Genomic DNA, 21,493 nt, shown 5'->3' with positions numbered 1-21,493 from the left:
CTGCACAAAGCCCACCCCTGAACCCTGCACAAAGCCCACCCCTGAACCCTGCACAAAGCCCACCCCTGAACTCTGCACAAAGCCCACCCCTGAACTCTGCACAAAGCCCACCCCTGAACTCTGCATACATAGTTTTACCGATACAACCTACCCTTTGAGAGCAACCATAATGCTGATGCGGCCCATGATGAAATATTTACATTTCTACTGCTGTGTATTTTTATGGGTTGTTGACAAACTGAACTTTTTGACCAATTATTTATAATTGACCCAGCTTTTGTTGGTCCTGTATAGACCACTCTCACACACACACACTCACATTCTGTTGCTTTGTACAGACAATACGTTGAAGTTCCTCTTCTGATAAAGACTCCAGGTTCTTGGAACACTTACTACGTTTGAGGACCTCTGCACGCGTTAATCTCTCCGATGTCTAATTTTTACTTTGCAACTTTTCCGACAAAATCGTACAAGTCGTAGCCCATTGATTTCAACGGCACCCGTTCCGATCTTTGTGACTTAAGGTCGCAGCAACTTTGAAGAGGTTCCTGCACTACTTTGATGCAACTTTCCTGCGACTTGAGTGCCAGAGCGTATAAAATTAACATGAAAGTTGCACTGAAACTGGAGCAACTTTGGAGTCGCACTAGTGTGAAGGGAGTCTCACAGTTAATCTCTTTCCTTGCGAACATCTTAAAATATTTTATTATCGTCCTACATGGTTATAGGACACAGATTTAGCCGCTTCTGCACTGGCTTCAGTATAGGCTCACCTGCTCGTCTGGGTTATCAAACTGAGTCACTAAAACAATATCTCCTGCTTTCAAGTTTAGTTCATCGTTATCGGTCGAACTGTAGTCATGCTGAGCCCGGACCTAGGAAATAAAAAAAACACAATATATAAAACATGGTTTATTTTTATTCAATGTACCCAGTAAAAATATTCACAAGTTGACTGAGAGAAAATGGAAACATCCTATTGAGACTGTTCTGTGCAGAACCATAGAGAGGTCTCCACGCCTAGATCTTCCAATTGAGATGTTACATGGCAGACTGGTGTCCAACCAACAAAACATATCATGTCTATGTTGAGAAACTAGCGTTTACCAGCAAGTTAATGCATCACAGGATCATAAAAGGGAAAAGGTAGGACAATTTATGAGGTCGAAGAGGACATCCGAGGAGAGAGGAACATACAGGGCTTAGGAGCCATAAAATGCAAAATTACCTTCTATACTCAGTGTCCAGGGTTTCAGTGGAGCATAGCCTACCTTTGTCATGTCCGTGCCCCACCAAAACCTTGAATGTTTAGTAAAGAAGCCAATTTTGCAAATGTTTAGCACCCATTTTTTTTTTTCTAATGGCAGAAACATGCAGGGACAGAAATACAGGTTATTCAGATATAGGTTATTCGGGGCTTTTGGAGGGGACTGCAGGGTAGCCTCTTGTCTACTGACTATGGGACTCTATTCTTTGGGAGGTGTGTGGGGGGACCTTTGGAGTGGTTTTGCTTCAGATCCATGTCTCCCTGAAACACACAGACTCTGGGAACCTAGGATCTGGATATAGATTTTGGGGCACCTGTGCCCAATCTAGCAATGGCTGCTTCACCCCTTCCCTCCTAGACTCAGACTAGATGTTAATATAATCAGTTCAAAACAACCTGATGCTGTTGTCTCCTGTGGTTATGTGTAATCTGTTTATTAAGGGGTCTTTCTCTCATTGTATAATACCCCATTGTGTGCCTCCTAGGTGTGAATCCCCATTGTTAATTGGGTTACCTATTGTTTCTGTCTGTCTGCTAGTATTGTGTCCACTTCACCTCGTTACCAAACTATTGTGGGATGTTTATGTGTTTATGTTAATTAGATCACTCTTAGCTGGTTAGTGACTAGTTGTTAATTAGCTTATTGTGTAATTAAGATTATGGTTTATGTTTATGGTAGCTGTTCATTAGATGTACTGATCTTACTGTTTACAGTTTGCATTGTTTAAGATAATGTGATCAAGCTCTTAACTGATTTTGTGTGGTATATTTTCTGTGTGAATTTACAATAAGGGCAGTTCCAGTTTGCACCTAAGCTAGTGTCGTCTAGTTCTTGGGGTGCAATATTCAGCTATAATACCTGGTTCCTGAGTGGAGAAAGCTGTATCTCGGGGGAGGTACCCAAGCTGGGTCACAGTACAAAAATCGAATATTTAATACACTTATTTGAAGTGTTTTTAATTTCCAACATTTCATTTTATTTACTTGCAACGTGGCTTTGATCTTGCTAAAAAATCTTACTAGTCAGTTCCCCAACATAGCCCTCTCCCCATTTGCATATCCTAGCCCTCTCCTCTTCTGGAAGTCAATGCTGGCCCAGCTTCTCTGCCCCTCCCCTCACCTCACTTACAAAGTTAAAGTATACAGTTGTCTGAAATGTCTGTATCTTCTAACATTAACAGTGTCCTTGTATGTCCTTGCGCTTTATTTTATGCACATGTTTGCAATGTAAAATGAAATGAAATCATTTGGAAGGGTTTCCAAATACTTTGGCCATATAGTGTACATCATTTAAATTGGAGACTTTCATGTTGTCTGTTCTTGGACCTCTAGAAAAGGTTGTCTAGTTCTGAAGAGCACAGGTTGTGTCAACATCTCTCTCCTTACCTTGCATATGTATCCAGGGGGCATGTTGGTCTTCGGGGGAGCGCTCTCCACTGTTCCATTCACGGTGGCGGGGAACGTCTCAACAACAACAGCTGGTGGGGAGGTGGATTGCTGCAAGAATAATAAGAAGGACAAAATATAAAGAAATATTCCCTACATGACGATACTATTGTGATCAACTGCATCAAGTGGAGTTCATTGTGGCGTTCTCTTTCCTACTCTACATATTGCCAAAATCCTGAGAACCCATCCGGGCTCAGCAGTTTCTAGCCCCTCGAAGACCAGGCTTTTTCCGGTACTCTGTTTGCAAGTTTAAATCAGTATTTTTTGTTAGAAAATTACTTTGAACCCCCAAACATTATATATATTTTTAGCAGAGACTTTAGAGAATAAAAGGGCGATAGTTGCAATATTTTATGTCACATCAGTATTTGCGCAGAGGCCTTCCAAATGCAATTTTTTTGGAGGGAAAATATACTTTAATGAATTAAATAAAAACAAAAAACACAATATTTACCCCAATTGTTTTTGCATAATGAGAAAGAGGATGTTATGCCAAGTAAACAGATACATGTCTTGCTTTATATTGCTCACGCTTGCGGAACGGGCGACAAATTTCGGTACTTAAAAATCTCCACAGGAGCCAACATTTTTACAGGTTACCCATTTAGAAATACAGAGGTCTTGCGCAAGAATTACTGTTTTTGCGCGAACGTTTGCGATGATACTTCGCATGTGTGGTTCGGACACTGTTTACATATGCTTGCATGACTTACTTATGCATTCACTTCTGTGAGCGAGGGACGGGGCGCTTTAAAAAAAAACATTTTTTTTTTTTACTTTATTTTTACAGTTTTTTTTAATCACTTTTATTCTTATTACGAGGAATGAAAACATTCCTTGTAATGGAAATAAGGATTACAGGTCCTCTTTATTGAGAGATCTGGGGTCAAAAAGACCCCACATCTCTCATTTACCTTTAAAAACAAAAAGATAAAAAAAAATAAAAAATGAACTGTTGCTTTAACAAAAAAATTAAAAGATTTACTATGGCACGGGCACCGGAAGCGATATCAGACATCGCTCCGAACCTCCAAGGGCATAGAGACGAGTGGTGGCCATCTTGGCTTCACTCTCCTCCATACCCAGCTAACAGCAGCATCGGCTCACCGCCAGGCTTCATCGATCAGTCAGGTAGGCCCGGGAAGCAGTGGGGGGGGGGGGGGGGGGGAGAATGGGCACCACTTTTATCTGAAAGAGAATCGCTCATAGTAGAAAAAAAATAAATAAGAAAATACCGGGGTTATGGCAGCTAGCTGCCGCCATAATGCCCGTATTTAAAGTGCTCCAGCTGGGAAAAAAAAAAAAACTAAAAGTCAGCAGCTACAAATACTTTTAATTACCTGCCCATAAAAATCATTATGTAGCAATCTTATCCAGAAGTGGGAGCGATTACCTGGTTTTGACAGGTATCCATCCGCTCCTCTATCCAACCCAAAATGTGCCAAATGTGGCAGCAGAGGGTGGGGGGGGGGGGGCGGTGCAAACAAGCAGAGCTTCCTGTTTTGGGTGGAGCTCCGCTTTAATGTCAAACAAATTCTATGTATTTCTACTATGGGTTGGTTGGCAAGAGGCTAGAGTAGGCATTCCCAAACTTTTTACTCCAGAGGAACCCCTAAAAAATTAATTTTCTGGTCTCGGAGGAACCCCTACTAAAACCATTTGGGGTGAATAAAAAAAAAATGCCCCTTAAATTACTGGTTAGTAGCCTTGGTTGTCAGAATGTCACCCTTTGAGACAGCTAAAAAAAGATTATTGATATCATGCCGCTGGCTCTGTCAAGTGGTGTTGAACCTAAAACTACTCATCAGATAGGTCAATCAGCCACAGTTCAAGGAACCCCTAGCAACTTCTGGGGGAACCCTATTTGAGAGAGATTACGCCATTCCAGAAAACGGAGACATCTATACTGGGGTCCACCACGCTACCGTTCCTTTCAATGTGATGACCCTCTACAAAGTGCAGGAGAAATGGTCTTACATTAGCATCCTTCTCTGCAGCTTTCACTTCTTCCTCCTTCACGGGCGGTTCTGAAGGCTGGAAGTCAAAAGTTGATAATTAGCCATTCATTAATTAAAATATCATGTGCAAACATTCTGAGAAAATAAATGAATTTATAAAATCAGGAGAGAAGGCGGACTCAGGAAAGTCTGTTCCTTGTATTGGTGGCATGTTAGATGTTGGAGATTTCATGGACAACTAGAACACCTTCCAGGCTTGGGGGGTAACAATGCAGAGCCAACATACCCAAAATGACTGATGTTCTTGAACATATCTGCCCACCTGGGCAAGGATTGGAACCCTTGGGAGGGGTTTGTGAATTCTAATTGCAATCCAGTAAAATTCCAGAATCAGTCCATGAAGGAAATGCAGTTTTTCAGGCCGTAACCCCCCACAAGAGAGTATATTGGATCTTCAAAACCAACCACAGACATAAGACCTAGCAAAACCTTTCGCCCAAAAAAGGTTTCATTTAAAATGTTCCTATAAACACAACCTCTTCTACTATGAAAACCACCTCTGACAAAAGTGCACATTCAATGGTGCCAGATAAAAAAAAAAAAAAAAGCTTCCAAATACAGCCAGGTATGTGGATAGGCGTGCCTACTGTACAGCGTTGGGGTGTCAAGTCACAACTAATGGCACCACACACACCGCTCAGAGCAGGTGCAATGCTTTCCCGCACAAATGTGAATGGGCCATGAACAAATTATTTGAAGTGAATACATTTTATGACAATATCTTTGTAGTAAGTGCTGCATTCTACTTCCAGTGAGACCCGCATTAGGAAAAAAAAAAAAAAACACAAAATTTTATCAAGGTAAAAGCCGCCAACTTCATTAGCTACATGTATAAAAGCAAGAGATGCAAATGTATTTCAGCTTTTGTAGCCTTTCTCATAGCATACAAAAATGTTTAAAATGCTGATATAATATTATATATATACATACATACATACATACACACACACACACACACACACACACACACACACGTAAGTACACCCCTCACATTTTTGTATATCTTTTCATGTGACAACACTGAAGAAATGACACTTGTCTACAATGTAAAGTAGTGAGTGTACAGCTTGTATAACAGTGTAAATTTCCTGTCCCCTCAAAATAACTCAACACACAGCCATTAATGTCTAAACTGCTGGCAACAAAAGTGAGTACACCCCTAAGTGAAAATGTCCAAATTGGGCCCAAAGTGTCAATATTTTGTGTGGCCACCATTATTTTCCAGCACTGCCTTAACCCTCTTGGGCATGGAGGTCACCAGAGCTTCACAGGTTGCCACTGAAGTCCTCTTCCCCTCCTCCATGATGACATCACAGAGCTGGTGGATGTTGGAGACCTTGCACTCCTCCACCTTCCATGTGAGGATGCCCCACAGATGATCAATAGGGTTTAGGTCTGGAGACATGTTTGGCCAGTCAATCACCTTTACCCTCAGCTTCTTTAGCAAGGCAGTGGTCATCTTGGAGGTGTGTTTGGGGTGGTTATCATGTTGGAATACTGCCCTGCGGTCCAGTCTCTGAAGGGAGGGGATCATGCTCTGCTTCAGTATGTCACAGTACATGTTGGCATTCATGGTTCCCTCAATGATCTGTACCCCCCCAGTGCTGGCAACACTCATGCAGCCCCAGACCATGACACTCCCACCACCATGCTTGACTGTAGGCAAGACACACTTGTCTTTGTCCTCCTCACCTGGATGCCCCCACACACGTTTCACACCATCTGAACCAAATACATTTATCTTGGTCTCATCAGACCACAGGATATGGTTGCAGTAATCCATGTCCTTAGTCTGCTTGTCTTCAGCAAACTGTTTGCGGGCTTTCTTGTGCATCATCTTTAGAAGAGGCTTCCTTCTGGGATAACTACAGTATGCAGACCAATTTGATGCAGTGTGCAGCGTATGGTCTGAGCACTGACAGGCTGACTCTCCATCCCTTCAACATCTGCAGCAATGCTGGCAGCACTCATACGTCTATTTCCCAAAGACAACCTCTGGATATGACACTGAGAACGTGACCTCAACTTCTTTGGTGGACCATGCCAAAGCCTGTTCTGAGTGGAACCTGTCCTGTTGGTCTTGGCCACCGTGCTGCAGCTCAGTTTCAGGGTCTTGGCAATCTTCTTATAGAATAGGCCATCTTTATATAGAGCAAAAAAAAAAAAAAAAAAAAGACCTTGACCTTGTAACACCAACGAGTCACATGACACCGGGGAGGGAAAATGGCTAATTGGGCCCAATTTGGACATTTTCATTTAGGGATGTACTCAGTTGCCAGCGGTTTAGACATTAATGGCTGTGTGTTGAGTTATTTTGAGGGGACGGCAAATTTACACTGTTATACAAGCTGTACACTCACTACTTTACATTTTAGACAAGTGTCATTTCTTCAGTGTTGTCACATGAAAAGGTAGAAGAAAATATTTACAGAAATGTAAGGAGTGTACTAACTTTTGTGGGATACTGTACATACACATATATATATGTATTTGTTTTTTTATTCATTTTTTATTTTTTCATTCCCCAAATGTGAAAAAAATGCAACTTTTGCAATGAATGAGACACTAGACACAGATGGAGAGAAGACAAAATTCTGGGATATGACATGTGGTGCCAGGAGGAAATTATCTCAGTTGTTTCTAAATGTACGATGTTAAAGATTGTAAAAAATCAGCTTTTACTAACAGTGAAACACCATGCCACAAATTGGTGGTCCAGTTTGTGAGCCCCTCACTAAATAGGGTAGAAATCACTTTGAGGAGCACAAAAAAAAAAAAAAAATAATAATTTAAAAAAAACATAACAAGGCCATACTAATGTATTATATAAATTACGTAAAATGTAACTGTAATGATGTAAAAATATAAAAATTATATTTGTAAAAATTATAAAAAAAAAAAAAAAAAAAAATATTTATGTCCTGCCTCCCTCATCTTTTTAGCAGAAATTTTAAATCGATGCAGCAGGAAAAAAAAAAAAAAAAACACAGCTGCTTTTGAAATAAATAAATTTATAAAAATTTGTAAAAAAATTATAAATTTTTTTTTATATATGTTATATATATATATATATATATATATATATATATATATATATATATATATATATATATATATATATATATATATATATATATATTATATATATTTTTTTTAAGGTTTGATTATATAATCATTGATTTTAATGGGAGAATTATAGATGCTACACATAATTGTTCAAAAATTACATCCTGTGCATGGCCTCTATTAGTGCAATAGTTAAAGCGATATTAAACCCCCAAAAAATAAAAAAAGTTAATATTTTGCAGTTTACCAATCATTAAACATGGTGCCTGCATTCTTTTTTTTTTTTTTTTTTTTTTTAAGGCTTTCTTCCCTCGGTTTTCACCTGGTGATCTGGCCAGTAACACACCTCCTCCATTAGAGTGCTCACACTCTGGATAAAGGAGCACAGGGGCCAGATTTTGGACAGCAGCATTGTCATTTTTGGGGAGGGGAGTGTTAGTGTATTTAAATCTGCTAGTTCATCTAACACATTGAAGCCAAACTCCACCTCACACTTTATATTCAGTTACAGCAGCTTTTTTCCTTTTTGGATAAAGGTTTTACATCAATATATTAAAGCTGATCCTAGTAAGCACCTCTCATTGGTAAATGGTTTGCCTCATTCATGTAAATTGTTACATGCTTCTTAAGAGCTTGTGCTTTTGAAAAAACAACAGACTTGGTGGCTGGATGACCAGATAAAAATAGAAGAAAGCCTAAAAAAAAAAAAAAAAAAGAAAAATAAAAACAAATGCAGCTATCACATCCAAGAATTGGTAAGCTGCAATATCAAAAAAAAAAAAAGTTTGCTTTTAAGGTAACTACCACTTTAAGAATATATTCCTTGTAATCAAGTCAGCTTTTTCTATTACTCACCACTGTTTTGCCACTACTTGGGCAATTTATCTGCTGAGAACGACATCATCCAGCTGGTCCATGTAAAGAATGCTGGGTAATGCTGCAAACCTCGGCAGAGGGACAAGTTGCAATAGTCACTTGTTGGTGCCCAAGATACCAAGTCAGCCAGAGATTTACTTACTTGGGCAGCCTCGGTGGGCCCGGGCTCACTTGGCCACTCTACGGCAAAAGTGGAGTCAGTGGCGGCATCGCTGGGGCCCTGGTCCATGCCGCCAGGAACAGACGACTCCGGCTGGCAGCCAGGGAGACAAAAGGAGGAGTATGGCAGAAGGGAAAGTGATGGGTATGACCAGGGTGAGGGGTAAGGAGAGACACAAGATTCCATGAAAAGGTGAAAAGACAGTACAGTACAGCATGTGCCCTGCACTCCATCCTCCTAGCACAGAACTCTTTCTCAAAACCTTTTTTGCAACTTAGTTTTTAATTTTGGCACAAGGTATAAAATAATCCAGTGACCTTAAAAGGTGCAAAATATTTCATTTTAGGGATGCAAATCAAATTTTTAAGCCCAACTGAACTTTTCATTTGAAATCGGCTGGATCCATTCCGGGAGCGTCAAAACAAAAAAAGGCGTCTTACAATTTTTTTTCTTTGGAAAATATGCACATCCGGAGTAGAAAAGCCTGCCTGTCTTTTACCTCTATCCGGCCCTTGGGACACTATTCCTCCAACTGGTACCAATGATAAGGCACCATTCCTCCAACTGACCCCATCGATGAGGCACTATTCTTCCTGCTAAGGCCAATGATGCTGCGCCATTCCTCCCGCTAAGGCCTACAACTGGGCACTGCACCTCCTACTGACATAGTGGATGTGGCACTATTCCTCCCACTGACCCCATCGATGGGGCACTATTCCTCCCACTGATACCAACCATGGGGCACTATTCCCTCCCACTGATACCAACCATGGGGCACTATTCCTCCCACTAATACCAACCTTGGGGCACGATTCCTCCCATTGATACTAACCATGGGGCACAATTCCTCCCATTGATACCAACCATGGGGCACAATTCCTCCCACTGATACCAACCATGGGCAGGGCAGGACTTAGGGTGGTGGGGGCCCTTGGACTTGAGTCACTTTCAGGCCCTACCTTCTATACATTACTGTATTTATCGGCGTATAACACGCACCCCAAGTTTAGAAGGGAAGTTTAAGGAAAAAAATATACATTTAAATGCCCATCAATGCAGCCTTGCCCATCCATCTGCAGCCTTGTCAGTGTCATTTGCAGCCTTTCCCCAGTGTCATTTTCAGCCTTGAAGTTTAAAAATGGTGCCATCCTCTGTATCTTGGCGGCTCTTGAGTCTTCTCGATGGCTCTCGGGTCCTCTCGGTGGCTCTCAGGTCCTCTTGGTGGCTCTCGGGACCTCTCGCAGTCCCGAGCGGAGCCGAGAGTAGCCGAGTGTACTCTGCTTGGCTCACAGTAACGCCCAGTCCCTGTGTTATGTCCATCATAGGGCGGGACTGTGAGTGGAGCCCTGACTATGGGGTACTATTCCTCCCATTGATGCCAACCATGGGGCACTATTCCTCCCCTTGATAACCAACCATGGGGCACTATTCCTCCTGTTAAAACCAATGATGAGACAGTGTTTACTTCCAATGAAGCCGGGACATTTTCTACTCACACTGGCCACAGTCCACTCCCCCTAAAGCCTGAAAGGACAATACACTGGCCCTTTGTTTAAAAAGTTTGTAGACCCTTGCTCTAGATAATCAACTAAATTCATTAGCATCAAAAGTTTTTGGGTTGTCTGCAACCTGTCATGGCACCCATCACATCTATCACATACAGGTGTGCTGTTAGACAATGCTAACTCAATCATGTTTAATTAGGTCTTGTCGGAGGTCATCCAACACCCCCTCCGTCCCTCATGTCTTTCTGGGATCACAGCCAAATCACTGCCAAGATCTGTCTGGCAGAGCACGTTATTTAATTTGGTTGGGTGAAAAGATAATTATGTGAGATGCATGTTGAGTAAAGGTTCTGAACCGTGCTAATTTAGGGAGCTGTGATTAATCAACGTAATCTAATTACACAGCTCCATATCAACAGGACAGAACAGCTCTCCTAACTTATTATTTTACAAGTTTCAGTGTTATTCTTTTCATTATTTCACCAAAAATTTAGATTTCAATTTTCAAGCGGCATCAGGGTCAATTCACCAACATGGAAGCGTTTATAAAAGTGAATTACCCAAGTTAGCCTTTAAGAATTTAGAATGTGACCTGGGACTTTCCCCGGAAGCGACTGATAGGACAATGGTCTGGGCCACGACCAAATCTAATGCATTCCAAAGTTTACTATAAAGTACCTTGCCCCTGCCGAAATCTCCATGTTCGTCCCACATTATCCAACGACCTATTTTTAAGGCTGTGCGGACAATGGCATGCATCTCCACATCTGGAGGTCCTGCCCCATAGTTAGTTTTGGGAAGGTATATTTCGAATCATTTCAATGCTGCTTTCTACTGTAATTCCCCCCTCTCTTTTTGCACTGCTCAATTTACTACCTCCAAACTGAACTCTAATTGAGCTTCAGCCATTACTCCACATAACTACAGCCAATAAACAAAACCATAGTGAGGGCTTGGAGGCCTAACCCCCTAACATAAATGAGGCCAAACAAAGGATTACCAGGGCTAGGATTCATGCTAAAATGGACATGGTCCTTCAAGACACAGTAGATTACTACACAAAGCTGTGGCAACCCTGGTCTCAACACTTCCCATCTCCTCATTTTGATGATTCTCTATTACTGCCCTAGTGGTCCCCCCCCCCTCCCCCTTTAATTTCGCTTAGCCCTCCTTCCTGGCCACCTAATAGCCAGGATCCTCCCTGGACCCCATCCCCTTCCCTCTTCATTTCTTCTCCATCTTTCTCCTGTTAAGATGTGGTTTCTCGGACACTCCTATCTTGTGAGTGGTGACTCTCACCATCTAGTAGGCACTACTATTTGATGCATACTGCTAGTCAGTAATCCTGCACCACTGTCTCAATTCTAGCTCATGATTGTATATGTAAGCTAGCATGTCTCCCCCTTGTTATCTAACACTAATGACAATGTCTCAATGTGTGATAGAATATGGGACTATGACCGTATGTTTATACCTTTTTTACTCTGGGAACCATGTCTTACTCTACATTAATACAAAAATATTGAACTAAATTAAAATTTATACAATTTGCCTGTTGGAAGCTAAGCTGTCCTTACACCTGTAGAAATGTGTTTGAACCAAAAGCATAAAAATCATTCATCCAACCAATTCACTGGTGCCTTCATAGACTTGAAAAATTTCAAATGACTTTTCGTTCAAATGCAATGTCAGTGTCTCGATTTTTGTAGAAAGAGTTTGGTGTGAACCAAATTGCATGTGGCCTTCTGATCCTCCTACCATCTATTTAGAAACATTTGTCTGTGCAAAACACAGAGCAATACAAAGGAAAAAGCTATTAAATTGGTCAGAGTTGCAGAAAAATACAATCATACCACCCCAGAGGAACCCCTAAAATGATTTACAGTTCGTGTAACCGTACATAATTCATTGAGAATCAATGGGAAAAATGTCCTTATATTGCTGGCCAGTAGGAAGGTGGTCACCCTTACATTGCTGGTCAGTAGGAAGGTGGTCACCCTTACATTGCTGGTCAGTAGGAAGGTGGTCACCCTTACATTGCCGGTCAGTAGGAAGGTGGTCACCCTTACATTGCCGGTCAGTAGGAAGGTGGTCACCCTTACATTGCCGGTCAGTAGGAAGGTGGTCACCCTTACATTGCCGGTCAGTAGGAAGGTGGTCACCCTTACATTGCCGGTCAGTAGGAAGGTGGTCACCCTTACATTGCCGGTCAGTAGGAAGGTGGTCACCCTTACATTGCCGGTCAGTAGGAAGGTGGTCACCCTTACATTGCCGGTCAGTAGGAAGGTGGTCACCCTTACATTGCCGGTCAGTAGGAAGGTGGTCACCCTTACATTGCCGGTCAGTAGGAAGGTGGTCACCCTTACATTGCCGGTCAGTAGGAAGGTGGTCACCCTTACATTGCCGGTCAGTAGGAAGGTGGTCACCCTTACATTGCCGGTCAGTAGGAAGGTGGTCACCCTTACATTGCCGGTCAGTAGGAAGGTGGTCACCCTTACATTGCCGGTCAGTAGGAAGGTGGTCACCCTTACATTGCCGGTCAGTAGGAAGGTGGTCACCCTTACATTGCCGGTCAGTAGGAAGGTGGTCACCCTTACATTGCCGGTCAGTAGGAAGGTGGTCACCCTTACATTGCCGGTCAGTAGGAAGGTGGTCACCCTTACATTGCCGGTCAGTAGGAAGGTGGTCACCCTTACATTGCTGGTCAGTAGGAAGGTGGTCACCCTTACATTGCTGGTCAGTAGGAAGGTGGTCACCCTTACATTGCTGGTCAGTAGGAAGGTGGTCACCCTTACATTGCTGGTCAGTAGGAAGGTGGTCACCCTTACATTGCTGGTCAGTAGGAAGGTGGTCACCCTTACATTGCTGGCCAGTAGGAAGGTGGTCACCCTTACATTGCTGGCCAGTAGGAAGGTGGTCACCCTTACATTGCTGGCCAGTAGGAAGGTGGTCACCCTTACATTGCCGGCCAGTAGGAAGGTGGTCGTCCTTACATTGCTGGTCAGTAGGAAGGTGGTCACCCTTACATTGCTGGTCAGTAGGAAGGTGGTCACCCTTACATTGCTGGTCAGTAGGAAGATGGTCACCCTTACATTGCTGGTCAGTAGGAAGGTGGTCACCCTTACATTGCTGGTCAGTAGGAAGGATGCGCCTTACATTGCTGGTCAGTAGGAAGAATCTCACCCTTACATTGCTGGTCAGTAGGAAGAATGTTACCATTACAGACAGCTGGGGCTGGCTCTGCCCCAGAACTGTGCAGACATCATCAGATGGGAGCTCAATCAGCCGCAGCTCAAGGAACTCCTAGCAACCTTCTGAGGCATCCTAGGGTTCCATGGCTTGTGTAAATCATTGAAATGACTTTTTTTTGCACTCATTAAGGTGGATGAAGCATTGAGAGCTTCTTCTGTAAAAGATTTCATAATGTGTAATGCTAACCATATCTAAAGGGGTTCTGCAGCTCCGATACTTTAGATCTGTCCTCACAATTACACACAAGGAATCTGACTAGATGCACTTGTGACATTCCATATAAATCTGTTACAAAAACACAATCCAGTAAAAACAATTCCTGTAATGCCATCAAGAGATGAGGAATGCACATTTTGGAGGACTGTGAACGTGGAGTCTTAATGCTAAAATAAACAATGTCCTGACCAGTAAACCTTCCAGAAAGAGGCTTAGAAAGTCTGATCAGTGATCGCCATATAATAAAGTTGATGGCTCAACATTGTTATATGTGTCCCATTCAATCCTTGTCCTAAGTGACCTCAAGTGAAGAGAAACGTCCCCCAAAATGAGATATGGCAGCAAACCTGACAAACCGACTGCAACCCTTCTCCACCAATTTACAAAGAAAAGAGGATTAAAGCTAAACTCCAGCCTTCCCTAGAGTCTTGCACAGTTGTAGAGGCTCCTTTCCTGTACTGAAATTGCTTACTATGGTTTTACTGAAGACTGTGAGGTTCTCAAAATGTGCATTATTCATTATAGCAGGTCCGATAAACCATCACATTTCCTGGCTGGAGGTCATTCAACATCATCTAGGCCAGGGGTTTCCAAACTTTCTAAACAAAGGGTCCCTTTATGGTCCATCAGACTTCAGGAGGGCCAGACTGTGGTCAGCGACAGTATAAAATACTCCAGTGTCAGTGGGTGCAACAATGTCTCAGGCTTGGTGGTCAGTGGGAGGAGGAACGGTGCTCCGCCATTAGCCTCAGTGGGAGGAACGGTGCCCCGCCATTGGCCTCAGTGGGAGGAACGGTGCCCCGCCATTGGCCTCAGTGGGAGGAACTGTGCCACAACATTAGTATTAGTGGGAGGAATAGTGTCACATCATTGGTGTCTGTGGGAGGAATAGTTCCCCGTATCAGTGCGAGGAACACTGCCCCAAAGACCGCATACAGGCGAGCAAAGCCGTTTTAGCCCACAGGCCACAGTTTGAAAGCCACTGATCTCAATATTTTCTCTCCAGTCTGATGCCCCCTAACCTTACTCCCTCCTTTATTAGATTTATTGGAAAGGGTTTCTGCAACTAAATCAAAGCAACCCTAATATGTCTAACGCTACTTATTTCTGCATTTATTGTAATTGACGTCATCATACTTTGGAGGTTTTTGCAGCTACCAATTGCCCCTCTGAGATGCTATACCCTAGTTGCACATTCCAACCTCTGCTACTTTCTGTGTTGTCTAAATGAGTTTTTCTGCACCAAAACGTCGGCTATCCTCAAAAGCCGAGGTTGGTTCTAACTATACAACTATACAATGAGATCTTGTTTAAAAACGTCAGAAGGCCAAGCAGGTTGACCTTCCTCAGTGGACTTTACAAGGTCATGGACAAAATAACTTTCATGTAACCAGCAAACATCTAAATAAAAGTAATCCTGTAACATTGTAGGCATGGAGGCTTCCATTGCGGACCTCTCTTTCTGAAAATACTACTTGTTATTCGTGGCCATGCTGATCCTGTGGTTTCAATACTCTTGGTCAATGATCGAGAGCAAGCATGAAGAGTTAAGAGATCCGACTTTGCTGGCACCATGCTTGCTCCAAGTCAGTGTCAGATTGTACTGAAGCCAGAAACAGCCAAGCAGATAGCATAGTTTGAAGAACAACATCTAAAAGGCCGCTGTTTTACATTGTTGCCCAAAAAAAAAAATTCTACTTCCCGTTTGGACTAGCCATACTGATTAAAGCGCAACTGCACTGCTCCTGAGCACCACAAAATGGAAATGCTATTACATTCATTTTTATTATTCAAAGGCAAATTCCTCATCCATCCATGCCCCCATGTTGCTGATCACTTTGGAAAACACCCCCCTAGCATTGCTGGCTGCGGCCATCTTGAGTAAGGGCAGATGATTCATGTAGCATTTCTTTTCCTGACAGCCATCTTCCCTTAGCTCAGGCATGCAGGCAGGAGGATGTGCTTTGCTAAGAAATCCCCCACCCCCAGACTCCTGGGATGTATGACATAATTTTCTTAGGCCAGAAACCAGAAAGTAACTGAAGAAATGTAAAATAAATAAAATGAGTAAGTATAATATACCTTCCTATCTATTTACTAATGCTAGCAGCATCTGGATTAAAAATAGTTCACGCTGATTGAGAGAGAAGTTACACATTAGAACAAATGATTGAGACAACAGGCTGCAGTGAAGGAGACAAGATGGAGTCAGAGATGCTATACAGGATGAACAATGGTCAGGCCCAACGACTGTTCTGGTCATAATGTGCAGTAATCGGCAAGACACAACACGGGTAGGTTAGTGAGTTAGTTTTCTTACCTCCCACAGATCCCAAGGTAGCGACTAATCGCAGCAAGGACAAAAAAAACAAGACACTGTTATACGATTTGGACTGGGACATTTTTTTGGATTGCATTTTCAGTTTTAGTTGTGTTTTAGCAACACCCTAAGTAACAAGACAGGATGGGATGATGCCATCTCTGGGAGTTTTTCAGCCAGGCTTCTGGAGTTACATAGATGGCCTACACCTATAGCAATGGTATTATCTAACTTTATTCAAAGCTGCACAGTTTATTTATATATCGAGGCACCCCTTACCTGCACAGGCAGTTATTTGGTAAAAGTGAACTCTTTAATAGGAAGAAGGAAGAAAAAAAAAAAGAAAAACTGTGCGTGTGTGAATGGAATTCCCACTGGCCAGTGGTTAGCTAGAACCTACAAGACCTACATTGGCTCTTATAGTCAGTAATACCACTTTTGGGAAATTGTTGAACACTATTTTTGTATTGTGGAACTGACAGTTTTGTTCACCACCCGCTCAGTGTATTTCAGGCATTTCCCTGGCGGTTAAAGTGAACGAAGACCAGTCCTGTTTTAATTTACCGAGCAGTTATATTATATCATTGCATTTAATATTGGTATTCTGATAATCAGTTTATCTCTTTTCCGGGGTTTTTGCTAGTTTTAATAAAGCCACAGAAGACCCAAATGTTACAGCGGCCTTTCCTGGGGTAGCGCTACACAAGCATTTAGAGGGGATTCTTTTCACTCAGATTTGTACTCCTGCCGTATTTATGGTACAGGAACAGGAAGATAAATATCCTCAATAGGGTAAGAAGATAAAAAATAACTGATTGGTACAAATCAGTTTTGGCTTTAGATTTACTTTAATAAACCTAAAGCAACCCAATAAATGTAACCTTGTTACCAAAACGCAAAAAGGAGACTTAATACGTTTTCACCCAAGATTTCCACATTTTCCACTTGGATTCAGGTGGGTAAAAGTTGTGTGAATCTTGTGAAAAAAATAAAAAATAAAATAAAAAGTATAACTAGGCAGCCAATTACCACAATTGCCTTAATTACCCTTCTATAGGAATACACTAAAATTTAGTAACAAGTAATTAATCCTTTAAATCAGCGATTCTCAACCTTTTTTTAATTAAGGCACCCTTTAAAATTATGGACATTCTCAAGGCACCCCATTCTAAAATGTAAAAAAACTATTCTAACATCCATGCATAGGACAGCCAACGTTAGAGGGAATTTAGTCTTCCAAAGCAAATACGATTTGGCACACTGGTACCGACTAGTATTCCTAGGTTTCTCTTCTCCCTCAATTTCTCGCCATCAGTTAATGTGGCCCCAGTGCTGAGGGAGAAGGGCAGAGGAAGGTCAAAACAAGGATGCTGTTGAGACAACAGACATCTTCCTCATCAACCAATGACATCATTGGTTGTTAGGATGCCAGTGTCTAGGACAGGCTTTCTCAACCATTTAACCCTAGAGGAACCCCAAAAATAGTTTTCAGGTCTCGGAGGAACCCTTACTAAAACCAATTAATCAGGGGTCAATAGAACAATGCCCCTTATAATGGTGGTCAATAGAAAGAATTTTCCCCTTTAAAATGGTGCTCACAATGCCACCCTTAACCACTTGCCGACCAGCGCACGACGATGTACGTCGACAGAATGGCACGGGCAGGCAAATGGCCGTACATGTACGTCCCTTTAAATTTGCCGCCCTGCCATCGGGAGCGCGCCGCCGCCGGCGCGCTCCCGCGCTGGTCGGGACCCCCGTGAGTCCGGTCGCGGGACCCGCGGACTCGATCGCCGCGGGCATCCCCGCGATCGTCTCACGGAGCGGCCGAATAGAGAAGTGCCGTTGTAAGCAACATTTCTCCATTCTGCCTAGCAACTAGTGACGCTGATCTCTGCTCCATGTGATTGGAGCAGAGATCATTGTTCACTAAATGAAAGCCCAACCCCCCCACAGTTAGTAACACACCCCTAGGAACACTTAACCCCTACACTGCCACCCACTGGTTAACCCCTTCACTGCCAGTGTCATTTACACAGGAATCACTGCATTTATATAGCAGTGATTACTGTATAAATGACAATGGTCCCAAAAATGTGTCAAAAATGTCCGATGGGTCCCCCACAATGTTGCAGTCACAATAAAAAAATCGCTGATCGCCGCCATTACTAGTAAAAAAATAAATAAAAAATTATTAATAAAAATGCTATAAAACTATCCCTATTTTCTAAACGCTATAACTTTTGAGCAAACCAATCAATAATCGCTTATTGCGATTTTTTTAACCAAAAATATGTAGAAGAATACATATCGGCCTAAACTGAGGGAAAAAAAATGTTTTTTTTTATATATTTTTGGGGGATATTTATTATAACAAAAAGTAAAAAATAATGCGTTTTTTTCAAAATTGTCGCTCTATTTTTGTTTATAGCGCAAAAAATAAAAACCGCAGGGGTGATCAAATACCACCAAAAGAAAGCTCTATTTGTGGGAAAAAAAGGAAGTCAATTTTGTTTGGGAGCCACGTCGCACGACCACGTCAGTTAAAGCGACGCTGTGCCGAATCGCAAAAAGTGGTCTGGTCTTTGACCAGCAAATTGGTCCGGTCTGAAAGTGGTTAAAGACAGCTAAAAATATATTTTGTGTCCTGCTGGCTTTACTAAGTGATGCTGAACCTTGAACTCTGTAGGCACCATCAAAAAGGTGGTTCATCAGCCACAGCTCAAGGAACCCCTAGCAACCTCTGGAGGAACCCCAGGGTTCCACAGAACCCTGGTCGAGAACGGCTGGTCTAGGATGTCATAATGGTGCATAATGAAAAACCATGGCTTTGTGCAACTAAAAGGCAGGCTTGATCCACCTGCTGGCTTGTATACAATTTTTGATCAAGTTTTAGGCATTTTTCAAAGGCACCCCTGAAGAAACCTCAAGGCACCCTGGTTGAAAGAGACTGCTTTAACTTGAAGCGGAAGTAAACCTATCCATTTAACAGTTTCAAAAAAATTTTTACGTTTACGGCACATGCCGGGAATGTAACTCTAATTGGCTGTGCTCTCAACCAAACTGTCAAACCATCCAATGGCTGGTGTCATAACTGATCACATGTGCAGCATCATGGCAGTTGAAGATCAAAGGCCGAGATGGCAGCATCCTGGGCTGAAAACGATAGGAGGGCTTACTTCCACTTTAAGTGCTGACCAATAAGGGATTATAAGATATACTGGCTAACGCTGAAAGCTAGGGACAGAAATTTTCAAGGCTAGCCCCTGGAAACCATGAACCAGTTCCACCACAAACTATTCACTGTTAAGTAGAACATAGCGATTATCTCATTTAAAGCCCCCACAAGCATGGAAAAACTCGAACAAACCTGAGATGTAGCAGCAGTCGAACTGGAGTCCGGTTTGAGAGGGTCAAAATCCAGATCTAGTAGGCTGGGCTCCTGCACTGGGGGCCACGCAGCCTCAAACTTGGCAGCACAGAGAAAAAAGGTTAGTGGGAATGTTAGAGAGAACGTTATGGGGGTAGGAACATAAAGGCAATGCAGAAACGCTCTTGCGGTGGAGACAGAAGAACCAAGGGGCCATCGCCTTCTAGTAAACCAAGGAAAAAGTGGATAATTGGTCTTGGTGGCCAACAAACCTGACTGGTTCCTATGGAACAGTTTTCCACTTTTTTTTGAGAAGTTTTTCCCTGGTTTCCATTAGTCACGTCAAAACGCTCTATATATAACTTTAGCAACACAAATCCAGTCCTAATGACATTAACCTGAGAGCCAAGACATATCGATGACATTTGTGAGATTTAACAAAGTGGCACGTGCAGTACATCTCTGCAGTACATGCGCATTTCCCCATGTTGTATCCCTTAAAGGCCCTGCAAGTACAGAAAAATACCTGCTTATCTGCCAGACATGCACTCCGCTTCTAATTTCATGCTGTGGTCACAGTGGTGTCAGCTCTGCCCAATGTCTTTTTACTAAACTACTCAACCACTCTGAGCTCCACAACATAAAGACTAATCATTCTGTAGTCCAAGATAAGAACTAGGAGGGCTCTTTGAGATCACAGGAAGTGTACAGGGAACCGGACAGATCAACTGTTTTTTTTTTGTTTTTGTTTTTTTGCACTTAACATATATAAGAAAATGCTTCCAATGGAATATTTAACAGACCAAAGGAGAGCAAAATAGGAGAAGTTCATTGTTGAGGTTTACATCCACTTTAATGTTTGTAAAATATGTGATTGGACACCCAAAGCCAATGCAAGGTTTGCAGAAGATGATTGTTTTTGTTGCATTTTATTAAATCCCACTTTTGTCTTTACTCTCAGTTGTGATCTATTAAACCTTCGGATTTCGTATACAAGACAGTGAAATGAGCATAAACGCCGACACAGAGCCACAAGTTCTTAAAAGAGCTTTATATAATGAGGTTTCTTGACTTTGTTCACACAGCCAAACTGAGCATCGTCTTACCTTCCCTAATACAGGCCTACGGTACTCTTTGATTTTATGTTCTAGTTCTACACTACTCCTTGGGCCATACTAGCTCACCAGGCTTCATCCTTTGATATTCAGTAAGCAGTTCCTACAGTAGACATTGTATGTAAGCATCACAGTGCCATTAAAATAATTGGTGGACTGAACTGGGGAAGAGTTGCAAGCACTTATTGTGTATGAATAAATCTACTCTCCTCCATTATTAGCACTAAGCCGTACTTGGCAGCAAACCCAATGGTCTACTCCTTGGCAATGGTCTTGTGAATTAGGCAAGGACCCATCATTAGGCAAGCAATATACCTTCCCACGCAAGCTTTTCAATTTAGTTTCTACAAAATTGTCTAAAGCTTTAAGGTGCTTCAGAGCACATCTATGTTCGAATTTTAGCCTAAAGCTATATTAAGATTGCTAGGATTGATAAAGATCAAGATATCAGGTGAATTACTTACCCATAAACATCAAATAATACCTTGGACTCCCTGCTGAGGCATTTAGTCATGTGAATCTCTGCTGAGGAGGAATATCATCCAATCTGAACCCCTATCATCCCATTCAAAGAGATCACATGATCAGATACTCGGGATTTTGGTCACAGGACCAGCATCATTTTACTCGCAAAAGGAAAGTATGTCACCCCCTTTATTATTCATCCAATCCAGCTAAACTGGTAAAATACACTATTTGGTCAAAAGTACGCTCATACCTATTCATATAATTGGGTTCACATGCACAAAGCTAGCTTCATAAAAAGATATGGTTTGGGTAATTTGGTGTGGAGAAACGCGCGTGGCCTGCACGGAGCCCTGACCTCAACCATGCTAAATACTTTTGGGATGATTTCCTTTGCAATGCCTGACCTCGCTT

The 21,493-nt window shown here is 42.2% G+C and overlaps 1 protein-coding gene across 10 annotated transcripts in view; it reads right to left on the bottom strand.

The window, feature by feature from the left end:
• BIN1 (bridging integrator 1) overlaps positions 1 to 21,493 on the bottom strand; it is a 183,519-nt gene that overhangs the window by 5,128 nt on the left and 156,898 nt on the right. For 6 of the 10 annotated variants that reach the window (XM_077449657.1, XM_077449659.1, XM_077449655.1 and 3 more), the window contains 6 exons: positions 19,500 to 19,598; positions 16,130 to 16,153; positions 8,819 to 8,929; positions 4,694 to 4,750; positions 2,654 to 2,764; positions 774 to 875 (listed from right to left, as the gene is read on the bottom strand). In XM_077449657.1, coding sequence (XP_077305783.1) covers positions 774 to 875; positions 2,654 to 2,764; positions 4,694 to 4,750; positions 8,819 to 8,929; positions 16,130 to 16,153; positions 19,500 to 19,598 — 504 coding nt within the window. The remainder of the gene's footprint in view (positions 1 to 773; positions 876 to 2,653; positions 2,765 to 4,693; positions 4,751 to 8,818; positions 8,930 to 16,129; positions 16,154 to 19,499; positions 19,599 to 21,493) is intronic. The other 4 variants (XM_077449660.1, XM_077449664.1, XM_077449663.1 and 1 more) reach the window with 2 other exon arrangements.

The sequence above is a fragment of the Lithobates pipiens genome, unplaced genomic scaffold (genome assembly GCF_037356315.1).
Source record: "Lithobates pipiens isolate NorthernLeopardFrog02 unplaced genomic scaffold, aLitPip1_a1.2 Scaffold_22, whole genome shotgun sequence".
Lineage (NCBI taxonomy): Eukaryota > Metazoa > Chordata > Amphibia > Anura > Ranidae > Lithobates > Lithobates pipiens.
Note: the sequence above shows the minus strand (reverse complement) of the source record. Positions and strands in the feature narration are given on the sequence as shown.